This window comes from Prionailurus viverrinus, chromosome D1 (assembly GCF_022837055.1).
Source record: "Prionailurus viverrinus isolate Anna chromosome D1, UM_Priviv_1.0, whole genome shotgun sequence".
Lineage (NCBI taxonomy): Eukaryota > Metazoa > Chordata > Mammalia > Carnivora > Felidae > Prionailurus > Prionailurus viverrinus.
The window spans coordinates 100,324,138-100,338,188 of NC_062570.1; the positions used below are offsets into that span (position 1 = coordinate 100,324,138).

A 14,051-nucleotide genomic window follows, 5' to 3' on the forward strand; every position below is an offset into this window, starting at 1 on the left:
TTTAAAAATGAGCTCTTCTTTTGGTTTTCTGATCTGGGGATGTGATCTCTTTGGCTGGTAGGCCCTGGAAGCCTGATGTCTTGGAGCCCATGGCACCTTCTGTACATGGAACAGGCAAATGAAACCGTCGGTTTTCAGCAGGCTTTTTTTTTTTTTTTTCAAGCCAGGAAACTATTTCTTTAAATAAAATCTTGCCTGGAAGCCCCATAAGGAAAAAGAACTGGAGAGAGAGGAGAGAGGACCCATAGGAGTGGGGTGTCATCAGTACCCTCAAAAAACTCTTGTCGCTCCGTAGAGCACAAGTTCAGAGGCAAAAAAACCCTCCTACGATAGAGGTTTGCTCTATCGTGAAAGAGAGGGGGACAGGTGGAGAGGGCAGGGAGAAGATGGAAGAGAATGAAGGAGGAAAAAGAAGATAGAATTTGGCAATGGTGATGGGGATGAGATGAAACAGGCCAGAGGAGGTGGGAAGGTGGCGGGAAATACCCAGCCTGGTTGCTGAGCCCCTCCACCTGAAAGCCCCCCGGGACAAGGCCTTCCTCATCAGCTACCATTTATTGGTTGTGGACTAAGTGCTTAGTTGTTGTTTTTTTAAAATAAAAAAAACCCCATTTTTAAAAATGTTTTTATTCATTTTTGAGAGAGAGACACGGACAGAGTGTGAGCGGGGGAGGGGCAGAGAGAGAGAGGGGGAGATAACCCTAAAGCAGGCTCCAGGCTCTGAGCTGTCAGCACAGAGCCAGACCTGGGGCTTGAACCCGTGAACTGCGAGATCATGACGTGAGCCAAAGTGAGACACTGAACCGACTCAGCCATCTAGGCACCCCTGCAGTTTGACAATTTTGAAGACAGTTTCGAAGACTCTCAAATCACTGTGGAAGTTAACTGTTGTGGAGCAGAGCAGAGATCCTAAAAATCTTTGGTTACAGGTTTATTCTTTTCTGTATCATTTCCTGCTGTGAAATGATGGACTTGCACAGGACCCTGATATAAAAAAAGTATTTTTAGTGAGTCACATTGGAACATCAGTGACCCCAGTCATTCCCAATGAAAGGTGACTGCAAATACCTTGTTCCATCAATGCCCATTGTGTGTTTTTTAAAATAGAGCCGAGTCAAGTTTCTGATCTTCGTGTTTCCTTCGTGGGTGTGACGCAAGTTGCTATTACCTGGAAGAATGGCAATGACACTGCCACCTGCTGGATGCTCCTTGAAGGTGTCGAAAGTTGTAAGGAGTTGCCTCAAGTCTTGGTGGTCAACATATCACACCTGACACGAGGGGTTCGACACAAGGTCGCCCAGTGTCTTTCAGAATCAAATGAGGAAGGGAGAGAGTCCTCGGTTACGGATAGTGGCTTAGGTGAGTTACAAAAGTGCCATACTGGTTTTGACTTTCAGTAACTTAATAGTTTTAAGAAATATTGTTCTTGTACTTGTATAGAGTTTTAGAATTTCTAGAGGGCTTTGCTCCAGACTGTTAGTTTTACCCCACATCTGTATGAGGAAGGAGGGAAATGTTCTTATTTTACAGGTCAGATCATTGGGGTTCAGAATGGTAACAGGGGCTGAAGCTTTCTGAGTCTGGCATCCCGGAAAGGAGCTGGCCCCTTTAGCTCTTTAAACTTTCAGTTCAACAAATACTAGATGCATTAACCCAAGTAGGGCCTTCGGATGAACTTGTCACATCTGTTGCGAAAAGCAAAACTTAGCAAGCGAGGCTAGCAGATGTCTTCTGCATTGGCAGTGGAGTAGCCATTTACAGATTTGAAGCATTTTCAGAGGCAGCCCTGTGAATTGAGAAGAACAAGTGCTTAATTCCCATTTTGCACTTCAGGAAATAGTACTACGACGGGGGTGTTAGGATTGTTGACCACAACTGACAGAAACCAGACTTTAAATAGCCTGGGCTAGAAAAGCAACTTGTTGGCTCATGTCTGCTTTCCTGCTGTGGGCAGTAAGGCCCTGAAGCAAGAGATGAGGGGACTCCCGTCTCCTCCGCCTGCCTCCTTCCATATTGGCCTTGACTTCAGAGTGGCTCCTGCCCCAAAGCTCAGGGAGAAATGGCCACCAGCAGGTCCCCCAGTTCACCTCCTATCAGAAGGGGTCTGGCCCAGGGGAGAAATTCCCGGAGTGAGATCAGATTAGCCAGGTTTGAGTCCAATGGCCGTCCCTAGATGACCACCGTTGGAGCTGGGTGGGAGACGATTTTCTTCAAAGAAGGGGAAGAGCTGAAAACAGCCGAGTTGGAAAGAGAAGGGGGGTGGTACGTGGGATACAAGTAGAGAGCGAAAGAGCTGCTGAAAATCAGGGTCCTTCTAGGAGGATGTGTCTCTCTGTGGGGGAGGAAGGGAAGAATTTGTGGTGTAGTAACTGTGGGTGCTGCCTGACGTGTCCTCTTATGGGGAAGGTGCTGTGGGCGGACAGGCATGTGCTTCCGTTGCAGTTAATGTATTTGACTTTTGTGATGGAAGTAGATGCCAACGCCACGGAGAGCTTCTCCCAGCAACCCCGGAACCACACGGCCCCCGTGTCTGGATACCAGCTCAAACGTGTGGACCTGTCTTCGGACCATCTTCTGACCGGAGACACGGAAGTCCTGATTACGGGGTTGGTGCCCGACACGCAGTACTGTGCCGCTGTCTATTCTCAAGCAGCAGATGGCACAGAAGGAGGGCCCCAGCGCATAACGTTCAGGACGGGTATGTTGAATTTTGTAGAATGTCTTCAGCCCGCGTTTTCCAGCACCCACTTTGGTCTTCTGTGATTCTCGTCTCTCCGTTATCTCTTGCTTCACAAGTACTTGTGTTGTCAGAGGGAGTTTTCTGGAAGAGATTTCGGACAGAGCAAATCCAGTGAGTTTCTTCTTACCTCCGTGGCCAAGACGCTTCTTTCTTTCAAAAGCTCACTAACGCGTATCGGGCAGCTGCTACGTGCAGACGCGAGGTGCTACCTCGTGTCTTCCTTTCGTGTCTCTGCACCCAGGCCAGTGGGACAAGCTGGTGTAATATTTTTCTCTTATAATTAGCTATTCTTCTTGTCATTTGTTGGTTAAGTATTTTCCCCTTCAGGTAAGAAAATGAGGTGTTTTTTGTTGTTGTTGTTGTTGCTTGTTTTGGGGTTTTTTTGTTTTGTTTTGTTTTGTTTTTTGACCTCCCCTCCAATGCATGCTGATCTTTCTGTGGAAGCTTGTTGATATGTGCATTGCTCTTCCTACCTATAATTTAATGGTATTTCCGCTCTGTAAACTGACCAATATTTGGAGGTGTGTCGGATTGGTGCTGACGAGGGGGCAAAGAAATGCATGGTTCCTTGCTAAGAGGAGTTCAGGATAGATGGGGAGTCGAGAGAGACATCCACGCATTGACAAGTCCATGGTCAGGCCCCGTGGGCTCAGGAATAAATGCTGCACCAGTGTCATCCTCAGGGACTTGGTTGAGGCAACACGAACTCCCACTCTGGTTACCTGACCCAAAAATATATCTGTTCTCAAAGGCTGTCGGAGACCCATAGAATGGAGGGAGAAGGGGTGCAGGCTGGGGGATACAGGGCAGAAAATAAGACTAGGATCCAGGAAACTCTGGGAGGCTAGTAACACCTGGTTACTAGCTGGGACCTGGTAACACCCTCAGGAGTCCGAGTCCCAAGATGGAGATGCTGTCACGTTCGTGATTTCTGGATGGCTGCGTTGGGGAAGGGAGTGTGGTCCTCCGGCTTCTACGTGGATGACGAGCACTTCCTCCCCCCACGGGGGATTTGGTGCTGTTGGGTGCCGCACAGGTGACACGTGACCACCGTCCACTGCAGCTGCCCCCTGAGTGCTCTAGACAGTGGAAGGCTGGAGCACGATCTTAGCATCAAATCCCGAGGGAAGGCCTCTTCTATAGGCAGGATTTGAACTTGCTTTGAAGAGAGACTAGGATTTGGATAAAGGGAGAGAGGGAGGAAGACATGTCCACTGAGGAAACATTATGAGTGAAAGTGCAGGTGGTGGACCCCGAGGTACGAAGGTAGAGAGGTACGAGGAGCGGGTGACAGCTCGAGGACCCTGGTAATTCTGGAGGGGGTCAACTTTGTTCCTGGAGAGTTGTGATCGTATGCTCATGAGTTGGGTGTCTCTGTCAGAGGCAGTTACTAGCCGGGCCATGTTACTTGCAGGGGCTGGACGCCTATGACAGGTTGTGTATGTAAAGAATTATTGCTTTTCCCTGTGTCCACCTTGAAGGAGGGTCCACTTGTGCCCTCCTTTCTTCTTTCCTGTTCTACCAGTGATGCCAGTGTGTGGGTGAGGAGGGGAGGATGTAGTTATAGGACAGGCCGCTTGGCTTCTGGGGACCCTCAGTGACCCAGCAGGTTGGCAGGTGGGAGGGCTCGGTGTCTAGAGGGTGGGGCAGGAGGAGGAGGAAGAAGGGGCCCTCCCTTTGACAGCGGTGGGGCCGTCCTACACACAAGATGCTTGTGCAAGAGGGTGAATGGGCCCCTCGCTGAGCAATGTACCCCAGGGCTGGCTCCATCCAGAGGATGAGCCCTTTGCCTGACTTGCTAAAAGGGGTCTTGTGGGTTAGCGTGGGCCTCGGGTTCCCTGCTTTTAAAGCTGTCTGAACAGAACGAAATAGTGATTGCAGGGGCACCTGGGTGGCTCAGTCGGTTAAGCATCTGACATCGGCTCATGTCATGATCTTGTGGTTCCTGAGTTCGAGTCCTGCATCAGGTTCTGTGCTGACAGCTTGGAGCCTGGAGCTTGCTTCAGTTTCTGTGTCTCCCTCTCTCTCTACCCCTCCCCTGCTCATGCTGTCTCTCTCTCTCTCTCTCTCTCTCTCTCAAAAATAAATAAACATTAAAAAAAAATAGTGATTGCATCTTAGGCTCTCAGATATATGGATACACATGGTCTGGTTTGTGTGAACTGTCTTAGCACTTGATAAGTAATAATCATAGTAACTTTAACTCTCTCTGTGTGGCATGTGTGTGTGTATATGTGCATATCTAGATGTATATACATGCACACAATACATGTCTCGCACCAAGCATTTTTCAAGCATCTCGTTAGGTGGGATGGGGTTAAGGAAATCATCAGAGCACGTTGAGACACCTGAGATTAGTCGTGGTAGGAAGTCACCTCTAAGGCTGATGAGCAAGGGGAAGAAGGGATGCTTCTGGAACCTGGTGGGGGCTGGGGCAGTGGAAGAGGCAGCCTTGTCAGAACAGGCAGCCCGAGCAGAGGCCTGTGGGAGAAACACTTCACTGCTTACTCCTCTGCTTCCAGGTCGCCTGCTCACATTGCTTGCAGGTGGAACCCAGTCCCAGGGCCTCTGGCAGGGCCCCTCCTTCCTGCCAGCCACAGTGATGCAGCATGTAGGGGTCAGCCTTCCAGGGCACAGAGCAGGCAGGGGATGGAGAGCATGGACTGGGAGGGTAGGATGGGCCAGTGGCAGATTATTAGAGCTCTGTGTTATCTTTTCTCGAGGTTAGGAATATTACCCCCATTTTGCAGATGAGGAGACTGAGCTCACATGATTTTCCTCAGAACTACCTGGCCATTAATGCAGAACTAACCTTGGAGCCCGGACCTGCCTTGCGCTAAAGTGTGTGATCTTTAATGGGTCCTGTATAGTTCATTCTGGAAGCATATATGCTTGAGAGTGTTTCTGGGTCACCCCAGGACCTGGGCAGGGCATGAGTAGAGTCCATGTTGTTGTTTGAAGAGCCTGTCATACCTCTAAGAGTAAACTCACAAGAAGAACAAAGCGGTAACTGTGCAGTTGCAATTGGCCAGGTTGTCTCTTCACTGAAGATGATGTCTGACACTTGCTGGGACCCCCATACATTGATGTATGTTGTGGTGAAAATGCGTAGCAGAGGAAGGCATGATTGCTGAGAATCTTTCTTATAATGGATGACAGGCCCTGATGATGGTTTGTCTCTGTCTCTCTCTCTGGCTTGGCCATTCTGGTTACTGTTAACGCCTCTTCTGTCTTCACAGTCGCCAGTCAAGTGTTTGACGTTGAAGTTGTGGACATCAACGCAACAAACATGACCCTGACCTGGAAAATCAATGATAACGAGTCGTCCTCTGTCTATACCTACAAGATACAAGTCACTGGGGAGACGGATTCCTTCACCCTCCATGTCAATGAGACTCAGGTCGTCATTACTTCGCTCAACTCGAGTACCTTGTACAACATCACGGTGCACCCTTTCCTTGGCAACAGTTCCGAGGGCGTGCCGGGTTTTCTCCAAGTGTACACCCGTGAGTTCACTATTGTTTTGCTGACCTCTCTCACCTGCCTGCTCTGTGCCAGGCCCAGGTACGAGACAAAGCTTTGTCCCTACCCTCGAGGAAAACACAGCTCAGTGTGTGAGCCCACAGGGACTCTAACCTCCTTCCGGATGTGCGCCGTCATAACGATGATCGTTGACTGACCCACCCCACGTGCTGAACATGGTGTACATGCTTTCCTGGCACTATCTTCTTTTTATTTTACTTTTTTACACTTTTAAATTTTATTTTGTGTGTGTGTGTGTGTGAGAGAGAGAGAGAGAGAGAGAGAGCAAGCGAGCATGTGAGCGCGGGAAGAACAGAAAGAGGGGGGAGAAAGAATCCCAAACAGGCTCCACGCTGTCAGCACAGAGCCCAATGTAGGGCTTGATCCCATGAACCATGAGATCATGACCTGAGCCTAAATCAAGAGTTGGTCCCTGAACCGACTGAGCCGCCCAGGAGCCCCTCCTTGCACTGTCTTATGTCGTGTTCACAGACCTGTGACGTGGTTGGAATTAGCCTTATTTTATGAATCAGGGAGCCGTGGCTGAGAGAGGTGCTGTAGGGAGGTGTTACACACGTGGCAGAGGTAGGATCCAACAGCTGGGCTGACTCCAGCCTGTGCTTGTAATGACCATTCATTCTAGCATGGTAGAGGCAAGATGATGCACGGAGACAAAAAGAACCTGGTTATTCATGTCCCTCTGTCTTTTGGATACTGACATTATAATGAAGCAGGGCACAGATCTATCTCACCCTTTCTTTGCTTACCTGTGCTTTAAAGAGAAGATGACAGGCAGCAAATAAAAAGCTTCCTGTTCCAGGGCACCTGGGTGGCTCGGTCAGTTAAGTGTCTGACTTCGGCTCAGGTCATGATCTCACAGTTCGTGGGTTCGAGCCCTGCACTGGGGTTTGTGCCGAGCCTGGAGCCTGCTTTGGATTCTCTGCCTTCCTCTCTCTCTGCCCCTCCCCCACTTGCGCTCGCTCTCTCTCTCTCTCTCTCTCTCTCTCTCTCTCTCTCTCTGTCTCTCAAAAATAAACATTAAAAAAAGATGCTTTCTGTTCCAAAGAAGGTCCGAGAATTAAAGTAAAGCAATAATGGTATACCAATAGTACATAGTATAACAGTATCAGTATCGTACCGTACTAGGCGCTTTATGGGTATTGCGATGGCCTCCATGGTAGGTATTAGGATCCCTGTTTGACAAATAAGGAGGCTGCAGCCCCACCCAGCCGAATGATTTGCCCAAGGGCGCAAAGTGGCAGAGCAGAGACGTGGGTCCCAGGGATGCCTGGCTCTGGACCCAGGGCTCGTTTCACAGAATGCTTCACTTGGGTGTCTGTTGCTTGCTAGGAAGTGCACCTTAGGCACCTTTACAAACGTCTTCTGGACTGGCTCTTTGGGGTAAGTGGAATCTGGTTTCCCTTCCTCACCTTCTACACTTTTACTCTTCAGTCCCTTTATTAGTTCAGATTAGGTTTGGCTGTGAGTAACAAAAAAACTTCCCGAGTATGCACGGCGTAAACAAAACAGGAGTTTGTTTCTTTGTCCTTGTAGAAGCAGCACCAGTGCTAGGCAGGACGGGATGGAGGAGTGTTAGCCAGGGCTCCGTGGCAGGAAACAGAAGCTTTTTACGAGCTTTTTTCAGCCCAAAGGAACTCGATCCTGGGAGCCGAGGGTTTGCAGAGTTATTGGGAGGGCTGGTGTGTTATTTTGCCAGGGCGGCTGTTACAAGTACCACAGACTGCAGAGCTTACACAGCAGAAATTTATTTTCTCACAGTTCTGGAGGCAAGAAGTTTGAGATCAAGGTGATGAACGGTTGGGTTCCTCTGAGGCCTCTCTCCTTGGCTGGAAGGTGGCTGTCTTCTCCCCGTGTCTTCGCGTGGTTGTCCTTTGGTCTGTGCATGACTGTGTCCTAATCTCCTCTTCTTACCAGGACACCAGTCATATACTGGATTAGGACCTACTCCAATGACCTTGTTTTACCGTAATCACCTCTTTAAAGGCCCTGTCTCCAAATATACCACCTTCTGAGGTACTGGGTGTTAGGGCTCCAACATATGAATTTTGAGGGGACACCATTCAACTCTTAACAGCTGGGGGAGCAGGCTTTAGGCTGGGACCCAGGAATGGCTCCCACACTAAGGGGTGCAGTTTTGTCACAGTCTGCAACCCCCACTGTAGGTGTTGGCTCCAGGAATATATGTTCTGAGCTGTAATCCGGGGATCAGGAAGCCATAGGTGCCACCACAGCCACCAGAGCCTGAGCTCTGGGTATTGCATCTACATTCCAGCTACAAGGAGGAGGAAGGGCAGAAGGTAGTGCTCCATGCGTTCATGATACTTCCTAAAAGTCATACGGTACTTCTGCTCACGTCCTATTGACCAGAACTCAGCCACATGGCTAATCTAGCAGCAAAGGAGGCTGGGAAATATAGTCTTTACTTCTGACAGCCAGGTACACAGCTAAAAATCTGGGGTTGTATGACTAAGGGAAAAGCCAGGTAAGGAATGGGTTTTAGGGGTCAACAGCAGCCTCTACTGCATGTTTCTAAACAGAGGTTCTGGGAGGCCTAATAATGTATTTGAGATAAAGCAGCCAGCAACAGCCAAGGTCCTACCCCAGAGTGTTAGCCCGTGCCCACGTGGGTTTACCCCTCCTCTCATTTCCGGTGAATGACTTTGTACAACCTAAGCATGCACTTTCTATGCTCTTGTAGCCAACTGTTTTCTCAGTAGCCAAAAATACCAGTTGCTAAGGGCATTGTAGGTGATAATACAAAGAAGAGAGAAAGGTCGGATGTCCCAAGTGTGCATATAATCTCAGTGTAAATATTTTGTGAGGTTCAGTCACCCTGTCTTCTGTAGAACCAGGCTCTAAATCTAGTTGTTTACTCTCTTCCCACAGCCCCCCGTCCAGTTTCCGACTTTCGAGTGACGAGTGTCAGCACAAGGGAAATTGGCTTAGCTTGGAGTAGCAATGACGCAGATTTCTTCAAGATACTTACCACAGAGGAAGGAGCTGGAAAATCTCCTCTGGAAACAGCCACCCAAAACCAAAGTATTGTCATTGGTGGCTTATACCCTGGAACCAAGTATCGTTTTGAAATATTTCCACAAGGACCAAATGGGACTGAAGGGGAGTCCCAGACGGTTTACAATAGAACTGGTAAGCAAATAGGCTGTGTTTTCTGTAAAACAGTGGTGTTTCTTAAAGGAAATCAGTATAATTTATAATGCCAGGTTTTCCAAAAACTGCTTTTAATTATCTAATGAAAATCTTAAAAACATTTATAATGACAGTAATGCATATTCATTATGTAAAATACATAGACAAGCAAAAGAAAATCACATAGTAAACTATCAACCAGAAATAATCACTGGTAACTTTTGGTGTATTTTTGATGTATGAGGTAATCAATGATAACTTTTCTAATTTTAAATATGTGCCTATATTTTTATTTATTTATTTATTTATTTATTTAGGGTGGGGAAGGGGCAGAGGGAGAGAGAAGTTGTGGGGTTCCATCACATGAATCATGAGATAATGACCTGAGCCAAAATCAAGAGTCAGATGCTCAACTGACTGAGCCACTCAGGGACCCCTATATATTTTTTCTTTTACAAACATTGAAGTCATCTTATTCATGTGGTTTTATAATCTGCTTCTTACCACAAAGCAGCTTATTATGAGTGTTCTTCCCTGCCAGTATAAATATTTCTACAGGATAATTTTAATATCATCCTGGCATTCCATTGTCTAAATCGGGTCAACAGATAATAATGGCCTATGGGCCACATCTGGCCATTGCCTGTTTTTATAAATAAAGTTTTATTAGAACACAACCATGCTTATGTGTTTATATACTATCTATAACTGCTTTTGTGCTAGAAATGAGCAGTTGCAATAGAAAATATATGGCCCACAATACGTAAAATACTTATTCTGTGTCCCTTAAAGGAAAACTTAGTTGACTTGTGGGCTAGATCATTGTTACCCAAAGTGTGATCCAGGGATCTCTGAGAGTCCCCTAGATTCTTTCAAGGAGTTGATGAGTTGTTATTATTATTATCATACTGCTTCTAAAGTGTTATTTGGCTTTTTTAATCTTATTCTCTCATGATGAGTGTATAATGGAGCTTTCCAGATGCTATATGACAAGGGATGACATCGTCACTCTGATGGCTAATGGAATGTATGCTTGTGTATTCTTATGTTTTAAAAATTCTTCATTTTTTATTTCTTTAAAAAATTTTTTTGGTGTTTATTTACTTTTGAGAGAGAGACAGAGAGAGAGAGAGAGAGTGAGCAAGCATGAGCAGGGGAGGGGCAGAGAGGGATGGAGACACAGAATCCGAAGTAGGCTGTAGGCTCTGAGCTAGATGTGGGGCTCCAACTCATGAACCGTGAGATCATGACCTGAGCCCAAGTCGGAAGCTTAACCAACTGAGCCACCCAGACACCCCTTCATTTTTTATTTCTAATACAGTAAATATAAATATAGCCTACATAAATAAAAATTCTCTCTTAAGGAGGTAAAGGGGTCCTGAGATTCAAAAGTTTAAGAACCAATGATATGGATGTATTGTAAATTATTCAAGTACTCCCCTGTTGTTGGAAAAGTAGATTGTAGATTATATACAGTCTTTCATAAACAGCATTATTCTTTGAGGCTAAGTGATCTTGATAAAATTATTTCATCAAAACAATTTAATATTCATTACTGTTGTTTTTAAAATTTGAAACACGTTTTTTGGAAAAGCTTGGAAAACACACACTATTCCTTGAGCTTTGATTGCAAGAGAATTAATCTTTTATATAGAAGGGAAGAATAAAAAAATGAGGCCTAATTCCTTTAGGCACACATGAAATCATTTGGGCTTTTGAGATTCTCCTTGTGTAGGTTTCTTCAACTCTGTTGGTTGGGTGAAGGCATTGATAGTTCCTTGAAAGGTTTGTTTCCAAAATAAGGGACTGCTAAAGTGCATACCTTAGATGAAATGCAGTAATTCCATTTCAAGTCTGAATTTTATTTTTTTATTAAAAAAATGTTTTTAATGTTTATTTATCTTTGAGAGAGACAGAGCATGAGTGGTGGAAGGGCAGAGAGAGAGGGAGACACAGAATCTGAAGCAGGCTCCAGGCTCTGAGCTGTCAGCACAGAGCTTGACGCAGGGTTTGAACCCATGAACTCTGAGGTCATGACTTGAGCCGAAGTCAGATGCTTTGCTGACTGAGCCACCCAGGCGCCCCTCAAGTCTGAATTTTAGATTAGACTGTTGCGATGGCGTCTTAACGTCAACATATATTTCTGTTTTTCTTTTGAGAATGTTGCTACCATGAGGATTACCGTGGTGGGGGACACTTGATTTTGTGTGACTTTCCAATGCCCAGAACTTAATGTGATAATAGCTTAATGTATTGGGGGTCTACAAAGTGCTGGGCTCTCATCTTTTATTTAAAAATTTTTGTCATAACTTCACGAGGTAGGCACTGTTAGCATCTCTCTTTTCCAGAGCAGGAAATGGGAGTTCTGTGAGCTTTATAACTGGCCCAGAGTGACAAAGGAGTGAACTGACCTCTGGCTTTGAAGAATGAGGTCTCAAGCAGAGTGTGGACTGATGGTCAGCTGCAAAGCAATTTAGGCTTATTCGTTGAGGAGAAGTTACATCTCTTGTACTGTAACCTCTAATTGAGTTCCATTGAATGGGAATCATGAAGAGTTGTGATAAGGCACTAATCTCTTCGGGGATTATCATTCTATGGTTGAACAACTTCCATTATTATTAAAGTCAGTATAACAGCATTAAAGGCAATTTTGAGGAAGGGAAACAAATGCTATGTGATTCAGCAGTTCCAATTCTACGTGTGTGTGTGTGTGTGTGTGTGTATGTTTGTATACATATGTTTATATGTGATTATGTATGTATATGTATTTATATGATATTTATATTTCCCAAAGGATTGAAAGCAGAGACTCGAACAGTTATCTGTATACCAGTGTTCATGGTAGCACGATTTACATCAGCCAAGAGTAGAAGCAGTCAAGTGTCCAGAGAGCAGTGGATAGACAAAACATGGTATATCCACACAATAGAATATTATTCAGCCATAAAAATGAATGAAATTCTGATACCCACTGCATGGATGAACCTCAAAACATTATGCTACGTGAAAGAAGCTAGACACAGAAGGACAAATATTGTATGATTCTACTTACCTGAGGTTCTTGGAATAGGCAAGTTCATAGCGACCAAAGGAGAACAGAGGCTACCAGGGAGGGAAGTGTGGGGAGTTGCTGCTTAAGTGGAACAGAATCTGTGTTGGGGGTGATGAAATATTTTGGGTATAGACAGTGATGATAGTGTCACAAAATTGTGAATGTATTTAATGCCTCTGAGTTGTACATTTACAGATGGTTAAAATTATAGATATGGATATTTTACCACCATAGAAAGGAAGGGAAACAAGAAGAACTCTGCCTTCTAACCCCGCTGAATTCCTTTCACATCTGTGTCCACAGTCATAGGTTTTGTTTACATCGTTGTAATTATTATACAAATAATTGTATTTTGTATTTCAACTATTTTTTTTTAACTCAGTGTATATTGTAGCCTCCCTCCCATAGTATGTATGGTCTTTATGTTTTTAGTGGCTGCAGGATGTTTCATTATATAGCCAGATCACAGTTTATAGAGCCCTTCTCCTTTTATGGAATATTTAGGTTATTTCTATTTTTTTTTTACATTTATAGATAATGATGTACTTTTTTCTTTTTTTGAAGTTTATTTTGAGAGAGAGAGAGAGAAAGAGAGAGAGAGAGAATGCATGTGGGAGGGGTAGAGAATCTCAAGCAGGCTCCATGTGGTGAGCATGGAGCCTGACGCGGGGCTTGAACCCTTGAACCCTGAGATCACGACCTGAACTAAAATCAAGATTTGGATGCTCAACTGACTGAGCCACCCAGATAATGGCGTCCTTTTATGGTCTTTTGTCTGTGGAATCCCTGTGACATCAGGAATCTGGTGGTAGGGAAGGAAGACTCTCAAAGCTACCTACCTTTACAGAGGAGCCACTTAAAATTTTTTTTTGGAAGAGAGTACGTGCGTGTGATACATGCATGTAAAACACACACACACACACACACACACACATACATACATACACACATACACACAAGGTTTTACAGTGAGAATATTTCCTTCTTTTGTCCCCTCACTCAGTTCCTCTCACAAGAGGTGACTTGGGTTCCCAGGTAAAGAGAAATGTTTTGGAAGCAAGGGCAGAAAAGTAGTAGCTTACATGGTTATTTCTGGGCCTCGATCTGTGCATGCACATTACAGCTGGTTCGGTGTGTAGAGGTGAGATGCGGGGGAGCAGGGTACCCCGAGTACCCCTGTGGGAGAGTTCTCTTCTGATCCCAGCTGGGAGGGTGGTTGGGGTGTGTGCGTATGTGTGTTTTCCCTTCTCCACCCTGGCCTCGAATACTCTCAACCTAGCAAACGTCAGCTGTCCATTTCAGTTTTTCTTTTTGGTATATGCCTGTGTTACAGGAAAACGTTTTCTTTTCAGGGAGTTAGATTAAACACACACACATCCACACACACGCCCACCCACCCACACACACATACACACCCCCCCCCACACCAGACTATTTATTGAGCTGTAATATACATATTGAAAACACACACGTCATAAGTGCATAGTCTGATGCATTTTCACCAACTGAACCCATCTGGTCATCAGCACTCAGATCAGGAATCTGAATAAGACCTCCACCCCAGAAGAC

The 14,051-nt window shown here is 45.5% G+C and overlaps 1 protein-coding gene across 3 annotated transcripts in view; it reads left to right on the forward strand.

Annotated features, from left to right (window-relative positions):
- PTPRJ (protein tyrosine phosphatase receptor type J) overlaps positions 1-14,051 on the forward strand; it is a 56,809-nt gene that overhangs the window by 4,544 nt on the left and 38,214 nt on the right. For 2 of the 3 annotated variants that reach the window (XM_047823899.1, XM_047823901.1), the window contains exons 3-6: positions 1,108-1,359; positions 2,471-2,698; positions 5,980-6,246; positions 9,170-9,430. In XM_047823899.1, the coding sequence (XP_047679855.1) occupies positions 1,108-1,359; positions 2,471-2,698; positions 5,980-6,246; positions 9,170-9,430 (1,008 nt within the window). The remainder of the gene's footprint in view (positions 1-1,107; positions 1,360-2,470; positions 2,699-5,979; positions 6,247-9,169; positions 9,431-14,051) is intronic. The other variant, XM_047823900.1, reaches the window with a different exon arrangement.